At 39.5% G+C, this 23,532-nt stretch overlaps 1 protein-coding gene and 1 long non-coding RNA gene across 2 annotated transcripts; one reads left to right on the plus strand and one right to left on the minus strand.

The window, feature by feature from the left end:
• Positions 1-364: 364 nt before the first annotated feature.
• On the minus strand, positions 365-16,046 carry LSM4 (LSM4 homolog, U6 small nuclear RNA and mRNA degradation associated). Its single transcript, XM_074302606.1, has 5 exons — positions 15,909-16,046; positions 14,214-14,255; positions 6,973-7,071; positions 2,781-2,964; positions 365-1,198 (listed from the first exon to the last, which is right to left on the minus strand). Exons 1-5 carry the CDS (start codon positions 15,909-15,911, stop codon positions 1,107-1,109), a joined length of 420 nt encoding a protein of 139 aa, XP_074158707.1. The 5' UTR covers positions 15,912-16,046; the 3' UTR covers positions 365-1,106.
• On the plus strand, positions 2,952-4,364 carry LOC141562608 (uncharacterized). The gene is made up of 2 exons (XR_012488210.1): positions 2,952-3,429; positions 4,209-4,364. It is a non-coding gene; the product is annotated as an uncharacterized LOC141562608 (long non-coding RNA).
• Positions 16,047-23,532: the final 7,486 nt, after the last annotated feature.

The raw sequence follows: 23,532 nt of genomic DNA on the forward strand, positions 1-23,532 counted from the left end.
TTTCAGACATTGGAAGACATTGTTCATGTAAGCCTTTTACACTAATGAATGTACAGGATGAAATAAAAAACCATAAATATTTTATTTCTACCTCCAGAATCTTGAAGTTTAAAAGGTAGTAAAAGAAGCTTTTCTGTATACTAATTTAACTTCTGAAAGGGACACATGTCTCAAAGAACCAGGATAGTAGGTTTGCCAGTGGAACAGCTCTGATGCCACAAAGAAAGTGCATTCAAACCCAAAGTCACTATCTTTCTAGGGAATGGGGTTTCCTGAGGAGCAAGAGTGGAAATACGCTCCATGGCAATCTGAGAATGAAGAAATCACATGCTCATCTGTTGAGCATGCAAAAAGGAATTATTAATTTTCAGCTTATGGTTGTATTATTTTTATTTCAGTCACACAAACTAAAGTGGTTTCCCCAAAACAAATACTGGGAAAAGAACAGGAAAACAGTTCCAATAATTATTCCCTGAAACAAGTTCCAACCTCTATTTTCAGTTTACAAAAAAAAAAAAAAAAAAAAAGGAAGAAACAAAAAGGTTGGGGAACAGACTTAAAGGAAGCAGCCCTGACAGTTTCAGGGCTTGTAACTTTGAAGGAAAAAACCTACCATGTGTCAGAAATGCCCATATCTTAAAGCAAACATCACAAGACACATGGCAGCAAATGAAAATCACTCTTGAAATGCCCTTAAAACAGGAACAAAGGCCACCACGTTCAGATACACTTTAAAAGGGCTCAGTCTTTCAAATGAAATGGCATTGAACTTTTTCTAGGAATCAAGTCTCCAGGAACCAAGGATTTCAAAAAACTGAAAAGCCCTCGAAGGTTTTTAATTCTAAAATGGTGGCTAAAACAAGTTAGACAATGACTACTCAAACTTTAGCTAAATAAGAGGATTTCAAAGGATTACAAAAGACATGATTCATAGGATTCTTCCCCAACACCTTCCCAGCCTCCAACTTTCTTTTTCTTTTTTTTAAAAACAGATTCGTTAACCAAAAATTAGAAACAGGACATCAAGTCATGAAGGCAGGTACGAGGTAGCAGCAAAGGGGTCTTCCCGTCAAAGTCTCTGGCAAGGCCGGGACTCGGTCACGCCCTTACTGCTTCCCAGCCTGCCGGCCAGGCTTCTTCTCCTGCTGTCCTCTTCCACTGCCAGGAATGCCCCCACGGCCTCGACCTCCAAACACACCTGCGGGAGCACAGAGTCAGTGAGAACCAGGGCGGCCAACAGTTTCTTTGCAGGCTGTTCCATGAGGTGCGGCCCCCAGCACCTGCAGGTATAGAGCTGCACTCCAGGCGACTGCCCAGGAGGCTGGACAGACTCAAGTTCTCGGTGTGAAGTCTTGGCCTGCTCAGGCACATTCACCTTGTTCAAGTTGTTTAGCTGCTCCATGAGAAGCAGAGGAAAGCAGAGGATTTTTTGGAATCACAAAAACAGCAAGAAGGCCTGGAGGAAGACTGTCTTAGAGACCTCTTATCTGCTGACTGGAAATTCAATTTAATCCAAGTTTTGTGGATTTCCTATTGCCCTCATGTCCACAGATCAAAAAGAAAAGCCTGCTGACAAGACTCCAGCTACTCACAAAGTCATGTTTTCTGAAGGCAGTGGAATAATATACCTAATAGACTTAATATGTAGTTGGCGAATGAGTGACAACAATTAGATTTCTCATTCACAAATCTCTACATTGGAGCAATGTCCTCAGGAAGCTTATGGTCCAGGAATACTTTCTGATGGAGTGGCCATGGGAGGGCTCAGTGGGAGACTAAGTGTCGGAGCTTAAGACCCAGAAACTTATAATTTCAAAAGATGCCTACTCTCCATTTCTGGGGTAGATCCTCCTGGCTAACAGATTGGATAAGCAAGGAAAAGTAGGACTCTCTTAAGCTTCTGTCCCAGGTATTTAATTAGTAAAGATTTTTGAGACTATTTCCTGATAGCCCAAAACAATGTTCAATGGAATTTAATCATTGAATTAATTCATAGTATTAAAGCAAGAGAAATAAACCCCAGGGAGGGAGGGGAAGGTTAGGAAGGATGCAGAACTTTGCTGAAGCTATCAGCATTAGACTAGAAGGCAGTATATCCCAGGCCCAGGTCTATTCATCACATGACCCCAGCCATGTCACAAAGAGGCAAATTTAAATTTAATCTCAGGAAGAATGTCCTAACAATGAGAGCTATCAGAAAATAGAATGGGCTGATACATGAACTAATGAGCTCCCAAATAGGGGGTGTTGAAGCAGAGCCTGGACCCTTTGTTGGGAATAAGGTTAGAGAGGAATAGTCTCTCTTACCTTTGGCTTTCTGTATCTTAAAAACTCCTCCCAGTTTTGATACTCTATATTCTAAGTTCCCTCACAATTCTGACATTCTGTGTTTTTATTCACCAACCAGCAGCTGGGGCTTCAGTGAATAACTTTTGTTTTTGCCACTTTATTTAAAAGTAAATCCTGAAGAGCAATTGAGTAACAACAAAGTCTCTTGATACTCCCCACAGCCAGAACTTCCTTACAAATGGCTTTTTGGACTAGGCAGGAAATCAGGCCCCTTCAGAAATAGGCAAAATGTGGGTTCTATTGACAGCCTCAGCTAAGAATGTCAGGGTGGAGTTGGAAGGTGAACAGCCCCTCTATCCATTGTTGCTACCTCTTTTCTAGAGGCCCCAGACCTCAAAGTTAACTTTGAGTGAGAGCCCAACTTTACAGTCCAATGTGCAATCAAGGGGCAACACTGGCCTGACCCGGCCCGGCCCAGTTAGGGAACTCACCTCGGCCAGCTCCACCTGCACCACGCCCCTTCTGCTGCTTCTGCTGCTGCACGCCACCACGGCCCCTGCCCTTGGACACCACCTCTTCTTTCACCATGTCAATAATCTCGTCAGGAATCCGCAGGTATTTAATGGTACTACCTCGAATGTAACATTCAGGCATGCGCCAAAACTTATCACCATCCTGGGAGGGAAACATCAATGTCTTCAGGCTGCAAGGGCAGCAAGAACCAGGGATCTCAACTGTCTGCCATAGAGCAGCCACTCCCCGCCTCTTTTCATTGTTCCCTTTCTCCCTCCTTCTTCCCCAGGTTCAGGAAGGTTCCTAATTTTTCTTTTGGAGGGGAGGGAAAGGCGGTGGGCATACTGTTCATGTCACAAACAACCTGCAGAAGCCTAGAGAACAGATCCCAAGGAGAGCAAAGATCCCCCGAGGCCTATGAACTGAACTGGATTCATTTCCAGTTTTTTGTTCTCTTTTATCTCCTGGAAAGTTCTTTCCTTTCTACTTGGCCACTCCAAGATTCCTCCAGGAGGCATTTCCCAACACTGCAGCCATTAGCCATGAAACAGTAACATCAGGAGGACTCAAGATTACCTTGCCCAACCCTCTCACTTTTACAGACAGAAAAACTGAGGTCCAAAGAAGGTAAGAGCCTTTATTTTTCTCATCTACAAATTGAGAAGACTAGACCCAATGCTTTCCAAGCCCTAAGATTCCATGACTGCATTAAGAAACCCAGGCTTCCTCACCTTCCAACCCAAAGCTCCTCTTACTCCTTGGGAGTTCATTGCACCCAATCTAACACATCATCTCTGCAGCACTTTGTACAGTTCTCTTGTCATTTTACATGTTTTGTTTCCTCCTCCTTCCTCTCACCCCCTGTAGGCAGTGATTACATTGAATCTTTTCTCCCCTTGCAGCATTCAGCGCAAGCTATATAAGTTATAATTTAATAAATGTTTGAATGACTAGCAGGCAAAACCAAACTCCCTTAGACTCAAAATAAAGGAAATTAAATGTGCACAAAACTGAGTAGCAATGTAAGATTAAGAATCAGGGGGTTTTGACTCTAGTCCTACACTCTGACCCTATCTAGCTTAGAGAAGGTCTTTCTGGCCCAGAATCTGTGTTCTCCAACTCTGATATTATAACTACTAATAACAGTCTAAATTGCTCTGAAGATTTTATAGCCATTTCACATATATTATCTTACCTGGTTTTCCCAACTATGAAACTGGCACTGAAGATTATAATTCCCACTTTACATGAAGAAAATAATCTCTGGGTCACATGGCTGGTCACTAAGTATCAGAGCCAGAATTCAAACTATGATCTCTCATTACTCTAAGTAGGAATCTATTTCACTATAGTTTATTTAAACTGGTCAAAGAATCTTAACCTCTGCTTTTTTCTGCCTTTTACAGAGGCAGCTGGGTGGTGCAGTGAACAGAGCTTTGTCCTTGGGAACAGGAAGACCTGAGTTTAAATCCAGTCTGGGAAATTTTACTAAATTGTGGGACCCTGGGAAGTCACCTAACCTCTCAGTCTCAGTTTCTTCAAATGTAAAACAAAAATAATAGCACCTACTTCAAAGAGCTGTTCTGATAATATTTGTGCAATACTCTGCAAACCTTAAAATACTACCTAAATGCTAACTTATTATTATTACCACTACTATTACCTGTACTTTCCCTTTAGTCTAAAATTCAATTCATCAGAAATATATGCTGGACCTTTCAAGTTCTCTGAGAGTCTATGTTTTGGGGCCCCTTTAGCTCTCAATTATTTGGCTAAAGCTTGGATGGAAGCATCCAGAGGCCTCAAGGCTCTACTCAGGCTTCAGTTGGTTACTAGCTTGATGTATAATGAGGAGAAAGTCATCTAACTTCTTAGCTTACATTCCCCATCTGTAGAAGGATGAGATTGGATGATTTCTAAGCTTTTAAACGCTGTTAAGTGTAGAAGATATTTCAATGAACTCCAAAACAAATCTAACAAAGAATTTTGAACACCATAAAAGAAACTTTGCCATCTTCATGAATAAGGGTCAGTAAATAGAACTGAAGCTTATTTTTTGGTTTTGCCATTAGGAGTAAGCTCCTTATTCTCTTCAAAGACACAGACAAGTTTCCCAAAGGAGTGTGGGGTCCTGGACCATCCTGGGTGGCATTTCTTAGTGCACAAGGAAGGCTGTCTTGTCTTTTTACTTCCTTCTTTCAGTTCTCTGTTGGGGAATAAACAAACTAATCTCTTTGGTGCCTGCAAAGAGTGTTCGACTGGCAAAGCTGCTCTCTGCACCCTCTTGTGGCCACAACTGAGCTTTGTTCAGCAACCATTACCCCTCCCTTATCTCCAGCCAGTATTTTCCAACTCAATAAAAAACAAACAGCCATTAGAACTGACAGAGGCTTTGGAGGTGACCTAATCCAGAATTTCTTAATCTGTAGTTTGTGAATTATACAAAAATTTGATAACTATTTCACTGTGCTTGGTTTCCTTTGTAATCCTACACATTTTCATACATTTAAAAGCACTGTTCTGAGAAGGGATCCCAAACTTCCTTAGATTGCCAAAGGGGTGCCCGACACAAAAATCAGATCCTGCCCTTAGCTAAGAGCTTCCTTTTACAGAGAAGGAAACTAGAAGCTTCCAGCAGGGAAGTGACTTGCCTAAGGTGAAACAAAGAGCCTAGCAGAGCCACCAGAATCCAGGTCTTTGGGAAGACTTTGTATTACAAAAATCAAGTTTAAAAACAAACAAAAAAAACAAACAAACAAAAAACTTAAGATTTCAAATCCAGCCAGTAAGTCCCAGCAAGTGTCAAACACTCAACAGAAGGCAGGACCTGGAGTGAAAAGACCTGAGTCCAAACCCAGTCTCAGACATTTCTTGCCACGTGAGCCTGGGGGGACTATTTCCTTCCCTCTGCCTCCCTGTGCTCAACTGTAAAACTGAGGCAGTAACAGTACCTACTTTGAAGAATTACTGTGAGGATCAAGAGATATTTGTAAAGTGCTTAGTGCAGGTACTACATAAATGTTTATTCCTTTCCCTTTCCCCTTCAATTCTACTATCCCACAATCCTTCCAAAGGTAAACTCTTTATCAAAACTAATCTCAGTAAACTAACAAAATAGCAAGCCACTATCAACCTCACAGGGATTTAGAAAGAGAGTGCTTTGAGAATTATAAAACATTTTTAAAAAATCTTAGTTCTTAGTATTAATAGGAGTAGCAGCAGCAAAAACAATTGATTCTACTTGGTGTTCCCACTATGTGCATACGCAGGCAAACAACCCATCAGAGTAGCAAAGATCACCCCCCCTCAAAAAAAAAAGGTGGGGGTGGTGGGAGGGAGGAAAGAATGTTGGAGGGGTTGCAAGAAAACAGATCTTCTGTATTAAAGCACTGATGGCAGGGCTGGGAATTGGTCCAGTCATTCTAGAAAGCAATTTGGAGCTATTTCCTCAAAGTCATTAAACTGTGCCTACCCTTTGACTCAGTGACATCATGACTAGAACTGCCCCAAAGAGATCAAAGAGAGGAAAAGGATTCATATGTACAAAAATATTTGTAGCACCAAAAAACAAGATGAAGGGAGTGTCCAATCAATTGAGGAATCATGCAACAAATTATGGTATATGAATATAATACTATTGTGTTAAGAAATTACCAACAGGAATGATTACAAACCCTACTAGCAATTCCTAACAGAGGTATTAGACTCAAGATGCAGAATAAGACATTTTACAACATGGCCAATGAGGAAATTATGCATTTTTGCTAAAAGGATTTCATTTTTCTTTTCTTCTCAATGGAGTGAGGGTAAAATAGAAGGGAGAAAATAAATCTAGATTTAAAAAAAAAAGACACTGTGGAAATAGCACTGGCCTTGTAGTCAGAGGACCTGGGCTTGGATCCTGTCCTGGCATTCTATTTCTAAAGAAATAGCTCCTTCAAAAAGCTCCTCAAGAGCAGGGCCTACTTTCCTTTTTTTTTTTTTTTTTAACCCCCAGTTCCTTCAACACTGGATATTTAATAAATGACTATTATCTCTGTGACTCTCTCTTTCTGTTTCTCAGTTTCCAGACTTATAAAGTAAGGAGGTTGGTCTGGATAACCTCTAAGATACCTTATAGATTTAAATACATCGAGCCACTAGGCAATGTGTTCTGTAAGGCCCACTTACCCGGGATGTACATATGACTTCTCTCAAATTGATGTTCATCCAGTTATCACAGCTCACAAGATGCCCATTGTAGGTTTCACCATTTTTAAGCTCTACCAACTAGAAAAAAACAAAAAAATTCAAATAAAAAATTAGCTAATCAACTACCAAATATTTACTTTATGTTTATTATGTGCTAAATATGCTAAATGATGCTAAGAACATTACTTTTGTCTTCAAGAAATTTAGTAGAGCACCTATGTAAAAAAACCCTATAAAACAACATGCCACTAATGGTTCTAAATTCTTTGTCTCATAAGACAAAAAAGTTGGAATCAATGAGAATTGGAATTCTCATAAAAGAGGCAGATTTTAATCTGGACCATTCTTTAAGAAAAAAGCTCTAAGCCTTGATAAATCATCAGCAATCCTATATATGTAACCAACAAAATTCTGCAAGAAGAGATAGTAAGAGATACCCATTTAAAATACTCCACACAGAATAAAATGCCTAGGCATATACCTGCCAAAACAAACACAGGAACTACATGAACAAAATTGTAAAAAACTTTTTATGCAAAAAAAAAAAAAAAAATAGATTTAAATGATTGGAAAAATTCCAGTTGTTCATGGGTAGGTGGGGCCAATATAATAAAAATGACAATTTTACCTAAATTTACATATTCAATGCCATCTCAATTAAATTACAAAAAAAAAAAAACTTTAATAAATTAAAAAATATAAGAAAATTCGTTTGGAAGAATAAAAGGTCAAGAATATCAAACGTACCAAAACAAAAAACTTTTTAGGAGATTTAGCAGTATCAAATTTTAAACTACATTCTAAGGCAATAATTATCAAAATTATCTGTTATTGACTAAGAAACAAAAAGATGGATCAATGGAATGGAGTAGACACATAATGTACTGTAGCAAATGACTTTAGTAATCTTGTGTTTGACAAGAGTAAAGACTTAAACTGGGGGGATAAAAATTAATTATTTGGTAAAAACTGTTGGGAAAAATTAGAAAGCTGTCCAGTAAAAATTGGGATTAGATTAGTATCTTACACCATTTATACCAGGATAAGGTTAAAATGTATGACTTAAATATAAAAGGAAATACCAAAAAACTTGAATAACGTAGAACATATTACTTAAAAGTTTTATGGATAGGATGTGGATAGACTTATGAATAAGTAAGAGATAGAGAGGTAAGATGGAGAATTTCAGTTACATTAATTAAAAGTTTGTACAAATAAAACCAATGCAGCCAGGACCAGAAGGAACTGAAAACTGAGGGGAAAAAAATTTAAAGGATAGTTTTCTAGATAAAGATCTCATAGTTCAAATATATAAGAATACTAGCCATTCCCTAATTGGTAAATGGTCAAAAGTATGAACAGGTAGTTTTCTGATGAAGACATCAAAACAATTTACATTCATATTAAAAAAAAAAAAGCTCTAAATCATTGTTGATGAGAGAAATGCAAATTAAAACAACCTTGAAATAACATATAGAATGGTTAAAATGAAAGAAAAGGAAAACAACAAATGTTGGAGAAGAACTGGAAAAACTGGGACATTTATTGTTGGTGGAACTGTGTGAATTGGTTCAACCATTTTAAAAAGTAGTTTGGAATTATGCCCAAAGAGTTATAAAACTGCTTATACCTTTCAATCCAATAATAGCACTATTAGGTCTGTTTCCCAAATTGATTAAGAAAAATAATCTGTATTTTCTTTGTTTAAAAAAAAAAAGCACCTTTTATTTTTCAAAATATATGCAAAGATAGTTTACAATATTCACTGTTGCAAAATCTTGTGTTCCAAATGTTTCTCCCTACTTCCTTCCCCGCTTCCCTAGATAGCAAGTGATCCAATAGAGGCTAAACATGTGCAATTCCTCTAAATATATTTCCACATTTGTCATGCTGAGTGAGGAAAAACAAATCAAAAGGGGGAAAAAAAAAACACACCAAGCAAACAAACAGTTAACAACACAAAAAAGGTGAAAATACTATGTTTTTATCCACATTCAGGCTCCACAGTTTTCTCTCTCTGGATGTAGATGGCTCTTAGACTTACCCTGAATCACACCTCATTGTTGAAAAGGTCCAAGTACATCACCACATAATCTTGTTGCTGTCTTCAATGTTCTCTTGGTCCTACTCACTTCACAGCATCAGCTCATGTAAGTCTTTTCAGGCTTTTCTGAAATCAGTTTGCTCATCATTTCATACAGAACAATATTCCATTACATTTATATGCCATAACTTATTCAGCCATTTCCCAACTGATGGGCACCCACTCAGTTTCAGTTCCTTGCCACTACAAAAAGGGATACCACCAATATTTTTGCACACATAGGTTCCTTTCTCTTTTTAATGATCTCTGGATACAGACCCAGTAGACACACTGCTGGATCAAAGGGTATACAAGTTGATAGCCTTTTGAACATAGAAATGCTCATATTTTCTAAAATATTTGTGGCAACTTCTTTACGGTAGCAAAGAATTGGAAATTATGGATATACCAATCTACTAGGGAATAGCCAAACAAATTGAGATATTATGACTGGAATGGAAAGCTACTGTGCTATAAGCAATGATATGCTTGATTAGTTTAGAAAGATGGTAGAATAAAGACAGGGACTGAAACTTGAACTCTACCCCAGAATCTTCTTAATACTTTTAAATAATGATTCTATACAAAATCTAGAGAGGCAGAACCATAAAAAGACCACTTAGAAGGTGGGCAGGAAAGGTCTGCTGTACCAGGGTGAGAGAGGAGCCCAGTCCAGTTCTGGCAGACTGGGCCCCAGAAAACTAGCGGCAGGCCCTGGGGCAACTTAATCAGTAGCAGCAAGGGCAGTTTCTAGAACTCTCAGTCCATAGGGTATCAGACAAGTCAAAAGGAAATTTATAGGGATCCCTTTGCTGGCACTTTGGGCCCATACTTGGATCTGGGCCACAGTTCTGGGTCTCGACACTTGTGAGAGGAGAAGCACTAGTCTGGCGAACTTGCAGCCCCAGGATAAGCAGGAACTCTGGTAAGTTTTGGAGTTTGGAAGAATGCTTATGCTGGTACGCACACTAGGAGAGTAGTAAACACAGTTATCCCTGGGCCATATCACATTGGAAAAGCAAAAAATCTGCAGGCCCCAGAGTCACCTCTGAAAACAAGCATATAAAAACCCCAGAAGCTTGGGATAATGCTCCTCCATTCCAGAAGCAGAGCCCCACTTTAGCACAGAGTTAAAAGTCAAGAAATAGGCTGGAAAATGAGCAAATAACAGGAAAAAAAATGTCAATCACAGAAAGTTATTATGGTGACAGAGAAAAACAAACCCGTATTTAGAAGACAACAAAGTGAAAATTCCTGCATCTACATAGTCTCAAAGAAAACTAAAAATTAGTCTCAGGTAATGAACTCAAAAAGGATTTTAAAAATCAAGCAAAAGAGGTAAAAGAAAAGAGGAAGAGAAATGAACATGATGCAAAGAAAATCACGAAAAAGGAGTCAATAGCTTGGACAGAAGAGTCCAAATGGTAAAAGACATAAAAACCCAATGAACAGAAAAATGCCTTGAAAAGCAGAGTTGATTAAATGGAAAAAGGTATATAAAAATTCACTGAAGAGAAAAACTTCTTAAAAAGTAGAACTAGCCAAAATGAAAAGGTACAAAAGCTCACTGAAGAAAATAATTCCTGAAAAGCTAGAACTGGGCAAGTGAAAGCTAATGACTTTATAAGACATCAAGAAACAATAAACAAAAACAAAAGAATGAAAAAAAAAATAGAAAAAATGTGAAATAATTAATTGAAAAAAACAACAGACCTGGAAAAGAAAGTCAGGAAAGATAACTTGAGAATTACTGGATGATCAAAAAAAGATATAATTTTTCAAGAAATTAAGTAAAATTGTCTTGACTAGAACCAAAGGATAAAACAAGTTGAGAGAATGCACAATTACTTCCTGAAAGAGAGCCCAATATTTAAACTCCCAGGATTATTACAGCTAAATTCCAAACCTCCCAGTTCAAGAAATAAATATTGCAAGGGACCAAAAAGAAACAATCCAATCACTGAACCACAGTCAAGATAACCCAAGATTTAGTAGCTACTATATTAGAGGATTAGAGGGTTTGGAATATAATATTCTGATGAGAAAATTAGAGTTGAAAAGAAAATCTAATTTTCAAATGCAAGATACAAAAGAAACATTTAAAAGGTAAACAGAAAAGGGAAACCATAAGGTTTTCAATAAAATTAAATTCTTTATATTCCCACATGAGAAAATGCTATAACTCCTAAAAACTTTCTCATTACTAGGGCAGTTGGAAGGAGTATATATATAGCCAGAAAGCAAAGATGTGAGCTGAATATGATGGTATGAAGGAGAAAGGGAGAGACAGAATGGGACAAATTATCTAAAAGAGATTTTGAGAGAAATGGGGGAAGCCAGGAGGGGAGCACATAAACCTTACTCTCATAAGAACTAGCTCAAAGAAAGAATGATATACACACTCACTTGAGTGTAGAAGTCTATATTACCATACAGGAAAGGAGGAAGGGAAAGAGATAAGCAAAGGTGAGGAGGAGGTAAAAAGCAGAATCAAAACTTTTGAGAATCTTTAGGGTAAAAGGAGAGACAGATAGAATAGGATTAAAGGGGAAAATAGGATGGAGGGAAATCTATAGTAATCATTGACTGTGAGAATTTTTTTTTTTTTACAGTGAGATAAAGACTTCATTTCTCAAACATAGAAAACTAAATCAAATTTACAGAAACAAAAACTATTCCTCAATTGATAAATGGTCAAAGAATATGAATAAGCAGTTTTCAAACTTTAAAGTCCAAGCAAGCTCGCTGGAGGCCTCAGGAACAGCTGGAGTCAGGATAAGCAAAAGTTCTTGGTCTTCAGAGGGAGAAGTGAAGGAAACAGACAAACTGCTACAAGCTCACCACCAATCTCTCTTTCTCCTAGTCCTGCAAAGTGAAGTTCTCTCGCCCCTCTCACCCCACCCCTTAATCCCTACCTACAATTATTTGTATACACCAAACATTGAGGCTCACAGAAGAGTGAGAAGGGCTATTTTTCCAAACATATGCTAATAGAATCATTGTCCAAAAGGTAATTAGCCTTAAGTGCTGGGTTGTCAGATTCAAGCACATCTTTTAAAGAGTTTCAGCCCTTTACAAAATCAGACAAAATAATCAAAGCTATCTATAGTCATATAAAAAAATTATCTAAAGCTAAATGTGGCTTTACATATGTTTAACATATATTGGATTATTTGCTGTCTAGAGGAAGGTGATGGGGAGAAGGGAGGGAGAAAAATTTGGAACACAAGGTTTTGCAAGGGTGAATGTTGAAAACCATCTTTGTATGTATGCTGAAAATAAGAAGCTATTATCAACTTTTTAAAATGATGAGAAATGCATAACAGAACAACTCTGAACTACTACTTCACACCGTCAGACTGACTAATGTGACAGAAAAAGAAAATGACAAATGTTGGAGAGCATGTGGGAAAATTAAAACACGACTGCACTGTTGTTGAAGTTATATAATGTTACATTCTAGAGGGCATTTTGGAACTATGCCCCCCAAATTATAAAACCATGCATACCCTTTGACCAAGCAATCACACTACTAGGTCTGTAACCCAAGAGGTAAAAAACAAAAAGGAAAAGGAAAACTATTTATAGCAGAGAACTGGAAAATAAAGGGATGCCCATTAATTAGTTGGGGAATGGCTGAACAAGTTGTTGTATATTATTGTGATGGAATATTATTGTGATATAAGGAATAATAAGGATGGTGTCAGAAAAATACAGAAAGACTTAGATGAACTGATGCAAAGTACATATTGCAATATTTTATGATGATTTACTATGAGTAACTTTATTATCAGCAAAACAATGATCCAAGAAAACTCTGTAGGACTTATGATGAAAGGTGCTGTCCATCTCCAGAGAAAGAATGGGTAGAGTCTAAGTGCATATCCAAGATATTTCCTCCCTTTTTTTCTTCTTTTTTGGGGTGGGGAGGAATAAGGAAAGTTGGTCAGTGTTTTCTTTCACAGATATGGAAATATAATTTGCATGACTACACATGTATAACCTAAAAATGCTTGCCTTCTTAAAGAAGAAGGGTAGAGAGAGAATTTGGAACTCAGAATTTGGAGGGAAAACAATGTTTTTACATGCATCTGAGAAAAATAAAATACTAAATAAGATTTTTTAAAAATATGGAAAAATTTTCACGAAATAATGAAAAAGGAATAAGCTTCAAGTCATTTTGACTATTATAAATATTCAAACTACAAAGGATCTATGAAGAGGGTATTTGCATCTGGGGGAAGAGGGGGAAATGATAAATAGAAATATGTATAGTATGGATTTAGACATATTTGTGTCTAATGGTAGCTACTTATAGGGTGAAGAAATGGGAGGGGGAGAAAGTTACTGAATAACTTTAGATTAGCAGTTTCATGTGTGAGCCTCTTCCCCCTTTCCTACTTTGTTACTGATAATGCTTTATTTCTTAAATTCAGAATAAACATTTTTTAAAAGCAAAAGGCCAGATTTTAGTACTAGGGAATGGGGCAAAGAACAGCTCATGTAAGGGCTATCAATATTAATGAGGCACAAGGGTGGGAATGAACATATCTGACTTCTAGGACAGTGAAGAGATTTAACTGGATAAAAGGTATGATGTGGTGAATAGTCAAATAAAGCCAGAAGGTATGCGTGAAGCTCCTTTCTGGAGGGCTTTAGAAGCCCCGCAGATTTGTTTTGATCCTGCAGGAGAAAAGGGACCACTAAAGATTTTGGGATGCAGTCAGAAGATTACTCTGACGCTGGTGGGCAGAGAGATTGGAGGAGACACTGGAAGTAGGGAGGTTCACTTGTATCCAGTAGAGAAGCCACTATAGTATACTGGGAAGAACTAGGTGCAAATCCTGGCTTCATATCTTCCCACCTGTGTGACCTGGGCCAGTCAGTTCTACACACACTTCTTATTCTTCTATGTATGGGCTAGGAGAAGGAAAAGGATAGAACTGGATACGAAGGTGATATCAAAACAAGATCTCAAGATAAACATTTTTAGAAAAGAAAACATGGATATTTTCCTAGCCAACAATGCCAGAAAGACTTCCCCCACGTAGGGTTTAAGATCCCTCTTACTCTTCATGTCCTCCTCGTGGTGTCTGAGATTCAAGGTTATCAAGTGGCCGCCACATTGCCTACTCACCATGGGGTGATTCTGGGCTGTCTTCAGTAAGGATAAGGGCAGCTAAGAAAGCAAACAAAAGACAGTTGAGAATTCCATCAGCTACAGCATAAGTCCGTCTTTCTTCCTATATGTCAGTTTCTTCAAGGTTAGAAGCTTGGACCAAGTCCCTCCCCCTTATTTTCCAGGTGACACAAGGTTTTTAAGTTAAATAATGGCCATATGGTGACAATTCTTGATTAAACAATGAGGTTTATCTGGACACTAATTTGCTCGCTTTCCGATGCTACATTTGCACTTGACACAGAATATTAATCATCCCCTCTTATTGCCTCTTCCTTAGTTCAGGAGATTGAGTTTAAATGCATTTTCTTTTCCTCAGACACCACAAAACTTAGAACTTTCTCAAAGTCCCGGGAGGCTCGCCCAAAGGGGCCAGTCCCACCACGGACTTCCCCATCAAGGGAATGCCACTTCTTCCTCCACTGGAGATTTCATACTTTGGACTATGGCTTTTATTTTTCACAGATGCTGCGACTCGTGTCAAGAGCCCTGGAAGGGAAGCCGTCAGTCTTGGCCTTGAGGCTTGTGCCGCTCCAGGCCCAGTTTGAGTTTCTTCCTCTGGTAAGACTATAATAAAGCTAGAGAAGATGAACTCAAAGGGCCTTTTCAGCTCCCGGGTCCAAGGCCACGGTTGGGGATGTCTGGTAGGAAGCTACGGCCTTTCTAATTTTAGTTTGTTACAAGAACCAGCAGCTGATGGTTTTCTAAAGAAAAGGAAGAAGCTCGGGGGAAGCCCCTATAACCGATCACCCGTGGTGGCTCAGCAGGAAAATGGGCCAGAGGCCACTTCCCAGAGATGACCGCGTGCGTGCTTACTACTGTGCAGCCCAAGGGAAGTGCAGCACAGGAAGGACGAGAAAAGAAGGGAACGAAGAGACGGGACTCGCTGCCATTTTATTTTTTAAATTGAAGAACAGCTTTATTATGCAAGTTCCTGGACCCATCTTCTCCCCCCAATCCGAACTAACGGAGGCTGGTGTGAGACGAAAGCAAAACTGCTGGGGAAGAGAGTGATCAAAGGGGGGTAATTAAGAACGATGTGACGCGCTAGAGAGAAGAGAGAGGAAGGAAGGAAGGAGACGGGATGGGGTGTGGAGAAAAGAAAACGAAGGGATGAAAGGGAGGAATAAGAGGACGAGGGAAAAAGGAGGAACAGAAACACTAAGGAAGAAAAAGGGAGATTTCAGGAGCTAAGGGATGTCAGGCAAGTTACCCTCACCCATCATTTCACGTACTGTTAGCTAAGTCGCTCGTGAGGTAAGGCGAAGGAAAAGGGGCAGGATGTGAGCAGGAGAAAGACTTAGAAAAGGGAAGAAGTAAAGGGGGAGGAGATGAGGAGAGGGGAGAGAATGATGAAGAGAATAGGGGCGGAGGAGAGGGGGATGAGGAGAATGAGAAAATGAGGAAAAGGATGAAGAAAAAAAGATGGAGAAGATGGAAGGGGGAGAGAGAAAAGTAACGAAGGGATCAGGAGCTGGAAAGAGGAGAGATAAGGCTGGGGAGTCCCGCACTCCCACGTGAGAGCTCTGCACCCACCCCCACTCCTCGTCCCGAGGTTCACAGAGGACCAGCCCCTCCCAGCGCCAGCGCCGGGAACGGAGTCTCAGAGTGGACCCTACCACCCCCGCGCCGCCTCCCTCAGTATCCCCTCACCATGGTGCCGGCCGCGCCGGGGCGGGGACAGAACCGGGACTGCTCCGGTCACTTCCGCCGCCGCTGCCGTAGCTCCAGGGACTCAGAATTCCCTCCAGGCCGCGCCGCACGGAACAAGGCGGGCTGATGTCTACGGCGACCAATTACCACCCGACTCCGCGACATCTTGACCAATCGCGGGAGGAAAAGGGGGCGGGAGAAAAGGCCGAGGGCGCTGAGAGGTGGAGAGTGACCTCGCGCTCCGAGCGCGCAGCTGCCGTAAAGCAGGTCTCTGTCGGGTGCGCGCGGCTCGCGGCATTGTGGGTAACGGGCTGTGGCGATGCACACTGCAGTATCCCTTCAGGAAGCGAGGAGGCATGGCTGGTCTATCCGGTGCTCTCCATTTATCGGCTTTGAGAAATGGGCTGAGTAATATTAGTGTGCTTGGCCGCACTGAGGGTTTAAGACGGCCTTAAAGCAGTTGGAGCTGGGAAAGAAAACTGACGCTGCACGTTTTCTAAGGGGGCTTCTCTGTCTGCCCTTTGACCTGAACACATCCCCTTCACAGAAACGCCTGGAAGAAGTCAGAGGTCTGACTGCACGCCCAAGTCACTTACCTTCTCTGGACCTCAGTTTCCCCATCTGTAGAATGGAATGCATAAGACTCTTCCCCCTACCCCTAGAGTTTTTGTGAAGGAAGTGCTTGAGAAGAGCCTCAGAGGCAGCTTCCCAGGGCGCCCCAAACCCCGGGCTGAGCGCAGAGAAGTGGCGTGTGCGCCCAGCTGGGCCAGCGATGCCGCCCCCTAATGCCCCGGAGGACGGCTTAGTAGGGGGAAGGAGGGGAGAGAGAAAAGGGAGGGCGGCGTGTTCTAAGCGAGCCGGAGACTTTTAGGATGAGCTGGAAGAGGGCAGGGCCGAGGGGACACTTGTCTTCCAGCATCTCAGGGAATTAGGTTTGTTCCGCTTGACCCTTGGGGGCAGAACCAGAAGCAGCAGGGGGAAGATGGGGAGGATCTGATTGAAGATCCCTGTGATGAACAGCGCCCCTCATCTTGGAGGCTAGGGAGGGGCGTGTCACTGAAGTCGGTACCGAGAGGGCACTCCCGCAGCACGTAAACTTACGAGAGACGGGGGACAGAAAGAGACAGAGATTGAGTCAGAGATAGAAATTGAATCAGAGATAGAGGTTGGACTAGATAGACAAGTAGGTGGGCAGGTAGATGTTCTCTGAGCATTTTTCCCGACCTGAGAATCTAGCATTTCTAGTGTTATTTGAAAAACCTGTTTTTGAATGAGGTTCAAGCCAGAGTATTTGGGGAAGCGCTTTGCAAGCCTTAAAACACTAGTCATTATCAGTTGTTATTGAGCTGGTATCCCAGAGAAGAAGCCTTCATTCTAATTCTCTTTTTCTGCACAGAATACTGCACTGGGTCCTAGGGGAGAGGTTTATTTTTGAAGTTGGAAGGGAGCTTATGAGTCTCTTTTTAGAAGAGAAAATAGACGCAGAAAGGTTAAGGGACTTGCTGGTGATCGACAGTCCCTAGGTCTCACACAACTGTTCTGAAGGTAAAAGAGCGCTACATTTAGAATCAGAATGCAAGTTTGAGGGGCAAGTGTGGATAGAACGCTGGAGTCAGTAAGAAGCATCTTCCTGAGTTCAGAGATACTAGCGGTGTGACCCTGCACAAGTCACTTAACTCTGCCTTAGATTCCTTATCTGTGAAACTTAACTACTGAAGAGATTGTGGGTGACTTGGTACAGGATGCAGCTTTTGGATTGCGCTTTAAAGATGGATTCAGCTTGTGAGGGGGAATGGGGAGGGGGGTTGTTTCAGATATAGGGAATAGAATAACATGAGCACACAGTGGGAAAATGGTGAGCAAATGATGGTGGCTTTGCGAGTGCTTCACTTTAGCAGAAACACAGGGTAGTGTGAGCTACATTAGAAAAGGCAGAATGCCACCAAGGGCCTCCAAACAATTTGAATTTCAACTATATCATAAAATTAGGACAAGATAGTCCCCTGAGTATACTTGCAGATAGTCCCCATCAAGAAAACCTGGGAAACAATCCCTCTATTTTTGTCTGCCTGCATTTTGGATTTCCTTCACTGGCTAATTGTACAGTATTTCAAAGTCCGATTCTTTTTGTGCAGCAAAATAACTGTTTGGACATGTATACATATATTGTATTTAATTTATACTTTAACATATTGAACATGTATTAGTCAACCTGCCATCTGGGGGCGGGGAAGAGGGGGAAAATTAGAACAAAAGGTTTGGCATTTGTCAATGTTGTGAAATTACCCATGCATATATCTGGTAAGTAAAAACTATATATATATATATATATATATATATATATATATATAAAGAAAACCTGGGAAAATATTACTAGAACTCCCTACTATTCTGAGAATAACTATTTACTAACAGGCATACAATTCGCAAATTATTTAACAAATTAGAAAAATTAATTTAATAAAACAATAATATACCTTAAATGAACAACCAATTAAGATCCATACTGTATATGAAATCTCCAGAATCATTTACCTATATAACCACTGTGACCCAGAGCTCACTCCAAGTTATATTCTTCTAATCTTTGAGTGGTTGAGAAGAGAACTGCAAAGAGGTCCTGTGTAAGAATTTTTTCAGGCAGGGTGAGAACAATGTGTAGTTCTGTAGTCTTATAGTGCCATCTCCCTTATACAAAATAACAAAAACTGCTCATGTCTTTTTCCTCAGAGGTTATTACTGCTCTCTCAACTCGTCTTCCCTCCAGGTCCATCAGTTAACAACACTAACCAGTGATTGAATATGTGAGTCATTAAAGTATTAGAAAGAAATCAGGGAAAACTTAGTATCTGCTAAGTGGGGTGATTATAGGTATGTGGAAGATTAATATTGGGGAAAGGATGATTAGATTGAGACCTTTATTTTTAAATTTAGAAGTTCAGGCAAATAAAATAAGATAAAACAGTAAAACAACCAAAGAAAACAAGATGTTCTAAAGATTAGATTTTAACATTTATCATTTTGAAATAAAAATTCCTAGTGACTATGTGTATCTCCCTTACTGTGCTTTCTCTATCTAGTCCCAGTTATCCCTTTCCTTTCCCTACTTCTCCCAAACCCCATTTTCTTCAGTTCTTGGGGCCTTCAGATGCCATGTTTCTCTTACTTTTTCTCTATATCAGGGATAAAAAAAGTTTCCCCCAAAAGATACTCTTCAGTTAACTATTTCTGAAACTACCTACAGAGAACTTGTACACTGTTCATAAACAAAGCAACATATGCCCTCTAGTGTCCAGTTTTTTAAAAGCTTGAATTTCCTTACCAAATGATTTGATAAATGTGAGCACACTTTTCCTCCAAGAAGTTCAAAGAATAAACATAGTACTTAGAGATTCTTCAATTTTATTTTCATCTCATATTTTCTCAAAGAAAAAAACAATTGTATTTTTTCCAAAGGAAAACACATCTCTTAATTTTGTTCTCTTTGCCTAAAATTTGTCTCCCTTTATCTCCATCTGTTAAAATCCTCCAGAATTTATTGTATAAAATGAGAGATACTGGCACAGGGCTGCCCAGCATGCTGTGCCTTCATCAGAGAAGGTGCTGTGCTCTCTGAGCAAAGAAAAAAAAGCTCAGAAGAAATGAGATGCACAAAGCTATGAACAAATATTCATAGGGATTATCTATATCCAACCTATGGCAGAGCCTTCCAGGCTCACATTGATTTTATCAGCCACAGTTGGACACACTATAACTCTATTCTAACATAATGTTATTTTGGTCCTCTTTAAGAACAAAGGACAACAACCAGCCAATCATATGTTTAAATCCTACATCCTTTTTAAGGTCCATCCCAGATGTCACATGCATGAATCTTTTTATGACTCTTGCTTAGATTGTCCCCTTTAAATATTGCATATTTGATTTACTTCTTACATACTTTATGCATGAGGTTATGTCATGGTTATTTACACAGATGTTGGACTAGCTTATGAACATCATGAGGCATGACCATGTATTATTAGTAGGTGCTTTATTTTTGGTGAAGTGGAAGCCTTTTAATATACATGCAAAAATTTTTCATTGTTTGGAGGGATAAATTGTCTCATTGGAAAAAATGGTTAATTCATTGAACAAATGATTATGTGCAAGGCTAAGCTGTTTATAAAGCTGAACAAGATCCAGTCTCTGTATTCAGGGAATTTGGAGTCTACTTGAGAAGATACCATTTATATACTTAAAGATAGAACTAACAAAATACAAAGCAGTGTCAATCTGCTGATTTTCTTCCAAGATAGAGCTTTCAAGAACTCTTTTCTTTCTTTTTTTGTTATTATAGCTTTTTATTTACAAGATATATGCATGAGTAATTTTTCAGCATTGACAGTTGCAAAACCTTTTGTTCCAACTTTTCCCCTCCTTCCCCTCACCCCTTCCCCCAGGTGGCAGATTGACCAATACATGTTAAATATGTTAAAGTATAAGTTAAATACAATATATGTATACATGTCCATACAGTTATTTTGTTGTACAAAAAGAATCAGACTTTGAAATAGTGTACATTTAGCTTGTGAAGGAAATCAAAAACGCAGGCAGACAAAAACAGAGGGACTGGGAATTCTATGTAGTGGTTCATAGTCATCTCCTAGAGTTCTTTTGCTGGGTGTAGCTGGTTCAGTTCATTACTGCTCTATTGAAACTGATTTGGCTCATCTCATTGTTGAAGAGGGCCACGTCCATCAGAATTGACTATCATATAGTATTGTTGTTGAAGTATATAATGATCTCCTGGTCCTGCTCATTTCACTCAGCAGCAGTTCATGTAAATCTCTCCAGGCCTTTCTGAAATCCTTCTGGTCATTTCTTTTCTTCTTTTTTTAAAATTAATTTTATAATTATAATTTTTTTGACAGTACATATGCATGGATAATTTTTTTTACAATATTATCCCTTGTATTCACTTTTCTAAAATTTCTCCTCCTTCCCTCTACTCCCTCCCCTAGATGACAGGCAATCCCATACATGTTAAATGTGTTACAGTATATCCTAGATACAATATATGTGTGTAAAACCAAATTTCTTGTTGCATGATAAGAATTGGATTCTGAAGGTATAAGTAACCTGGGTAGAAAGACAATAGTGCAAACAGTTTACACTCAATTCCCAGTGTTCCTTCTCTGGGTGTAGCTGTTTCTGTCCATCATTGATCAACTGGAACTGAATTAGATCTTCTCTATATTGAAAATATCCCCTTCAATCAGAATATATTTTCATACAGTATTGTTGTTGAAGTATACAATGATCTCCTGGTTCTGCTCATTTAACTCAGCATCAGTTCATGTAAGTATCTCCAGGCCTTTCTGAAATCATCCTGTTGGTCATTTCTTACAGAACAATAATATTCCATAATATTCATATACCACAATTTATTTAGCCATTCTCCAATTGATGGGCATCCATTCATTTTCCAATTTCTGGCCATTACAAAAAGGGCTGCCACAAACATTCTTGCACATACAGGTCCCTTTCCCTTCTTTAAGATCTCTTTGGGATATAAGACCAGTAGTAACACTGCTGGATCAAAGGGTATGGAGAGTTTGATAACTCTTTGAGCATAGTTCCAAATCATTCTCCAGAATGGCTGGATGTATTCACAATTCCACCAACAATGTATCAGTGTCCCAGTTTTCCCACATCCCCTCCAACATTCTGCATTATTTTTCCCTGTCATTCTAGCCAATCTGAAAGGTGTTTAGTGGTATCTCAGAGTTATCTTAATTTGTATTTCTTTGATTAATAATGACTTGGAGTATCTTTTCATATGACTAGAAATAGTTTCAATTTCTTCATCTGAGAATTATATGAACTCTTTTCTATATGAAACTTTTCCAGGTGTTCACAACTGCTAGAGCACTCCTCCCCAAACCATCTTGTATATATTTTGTGTATACTTTATATACATGTTGCCTTAGCAGAGTATAAATTTCTTGAGGCTATAATGATTTCACATTTATTTGTGCCATGTCTGGCACACACCAAGTACTTAAAATAGATGGTTGTTTATTATTGCAAATAATAGTGTTAAAGGAGTTCTTAGGAGGATCCTCTTCCTCTTTGGCCTTTCCACTATTTTTTCCTGTATATAGCCTTTCCTCTCTTTGCTTCCCTGATACTGCCCTCTCTTGGTCTTAAATAATCTGATTGTTCCTTAATATTTACTGCATCATCTTCTGCCACCCATCTCTATGTGTGTGTGTCCCACAAGGGTCTGTCTTGAATTCTTTCTCTTCACATTCTTTATCTTGATAAGAATATATTATTCCCATTATCTTCTATGGATTCAGTTATTTCTATGCAGATGACTCCTGGATCTGCATATACAACCTAAATCTTGCCTCCTCAATTCTGGTCCTACATCACCAAATGCCTTTTGGACATCACAATTTGGATGTTATTTTAGCATCTCAAATTAAACATGTAATTATCATCTACTATAAATTTGCCCCACTTCCAGGCTTTACAATTTGGGTCAAGAGTACCACCATTCTTAACAATTACTTCAATTCATAACTTCTTGACTTTTTTCTCTCTTGTCAATTGCTAATCAGTTGCCAAGTTTTGTTGCTTCTACTTCCATAACATCTCTTGTATCTATCTATCCTGTTATCTCTATTCATTCAGTCACCAATATAAGCTTCAGAGCTCTAGAGTCTGAGAGAAAACAGACCCTCCATCCCACCTCTAAGACGGGGGAGTTCAGCCTACCCTTTGATCTGAATACCCCCTCTCATAGAGGCAGCTGAGAGAAGAAGAGTTCTGGATTTGAGGACCTGGTTTCCAGCCTTGACTCTCCACACTCAAGTGACTAACCCTCTCTGGGCATCAGTTTCCTCATCTATAGAATGGAATCCATAAATCTCTCATCCCTGCCATTAAAGTTTTTCTGGGGGAAGTGCTTGAGAAGAGTAATAGAGGCACTATAGAAATGAGATCTGCAGGTTCCAAGTGAACCCCATACTCTAAGCCCAAACACCTACAGAGATATAAAGTGTATGGAAAGCAGATGATGATCCTGCTGCCTTTTGCCCTGGTCAGGCCATACCGAGAGGACTGGGTTGGGGTTTTACTTTAGTTGGGGTAGACATATTCTAGGAAGGACATAGACAAGCTGGAGGATGCCCAGGGTGGTGAGAGCACTGGAGATTACAGGGTGAGCTGGAAGAGTTGGAGATACTTTAGCCTGGAGAAAAGATTGGGAAGGGCTAAGGGCACAGTTATCAGCATATCAAGAGTTGTCAAGTGAATTAGACTTGTTCAGCTTGTCCTTCAGGGATGAAACTAGAAGTAGATAGAATATAGAAAGTCTGACGCAATAATCAATAGCAGTCCTTACACCCTGAAAAGTCAGGGAGATGATATGCATCTTCATGAGATGCAAGACTTCATACAAATCATGTTGGAGAGGGCATTACTACTTTAGATAGCGGAGAACTAGATAGGTAAGTATCTACTAAGTAAGTGGATAGATAGATGGATAGATGGATGGATGGATAGAGGTTCTCTGAGCATCTTTCCAGGTCTGAGAGTCTGTTTGAGGTTCAAATCAAAGGATTGTGTGAAGTGC

Source organism: Sminthopsis crassicaudata, chromosome 1 (assembly GCF_048593235.1).
Source record: "Sminthopsis crassicaudata isolate SCR6 chromosome 1, ASM4859323v1, whole genome shotgun sequence".
NCBI classification, from domain to species: domain Eukaryota; kingdom Metazoa; phylum Chordata; class Mammalia; order Dasyuromorphia; family Dasyuridae; genus Sminthopsis; species Sminthopsis crassicaudata.

What these genes read in the sequence shown, in the direction of transcription:
- LSM4 (XM_074302606.1), bottom strand. An exon ending in CAGCCCAGAATCACCCCATG is followed by an intron (nt 7,072 to 14,213) that starts GTGAGTAGGCAA and finishes GTTTTTTTCTAG; the next exon opens with TTGGTAGAGCTTAAAAATGG. An exon ending in TGCAGGTGGAGCTGGCCGAG is followed by an intron (nt 1,199 to 2,780) that starts GTGAGTTCCCTA and finishes GTGCTCCCGCAG; the next exon opens with GTGTGTTTGGAGGTCGAGGC.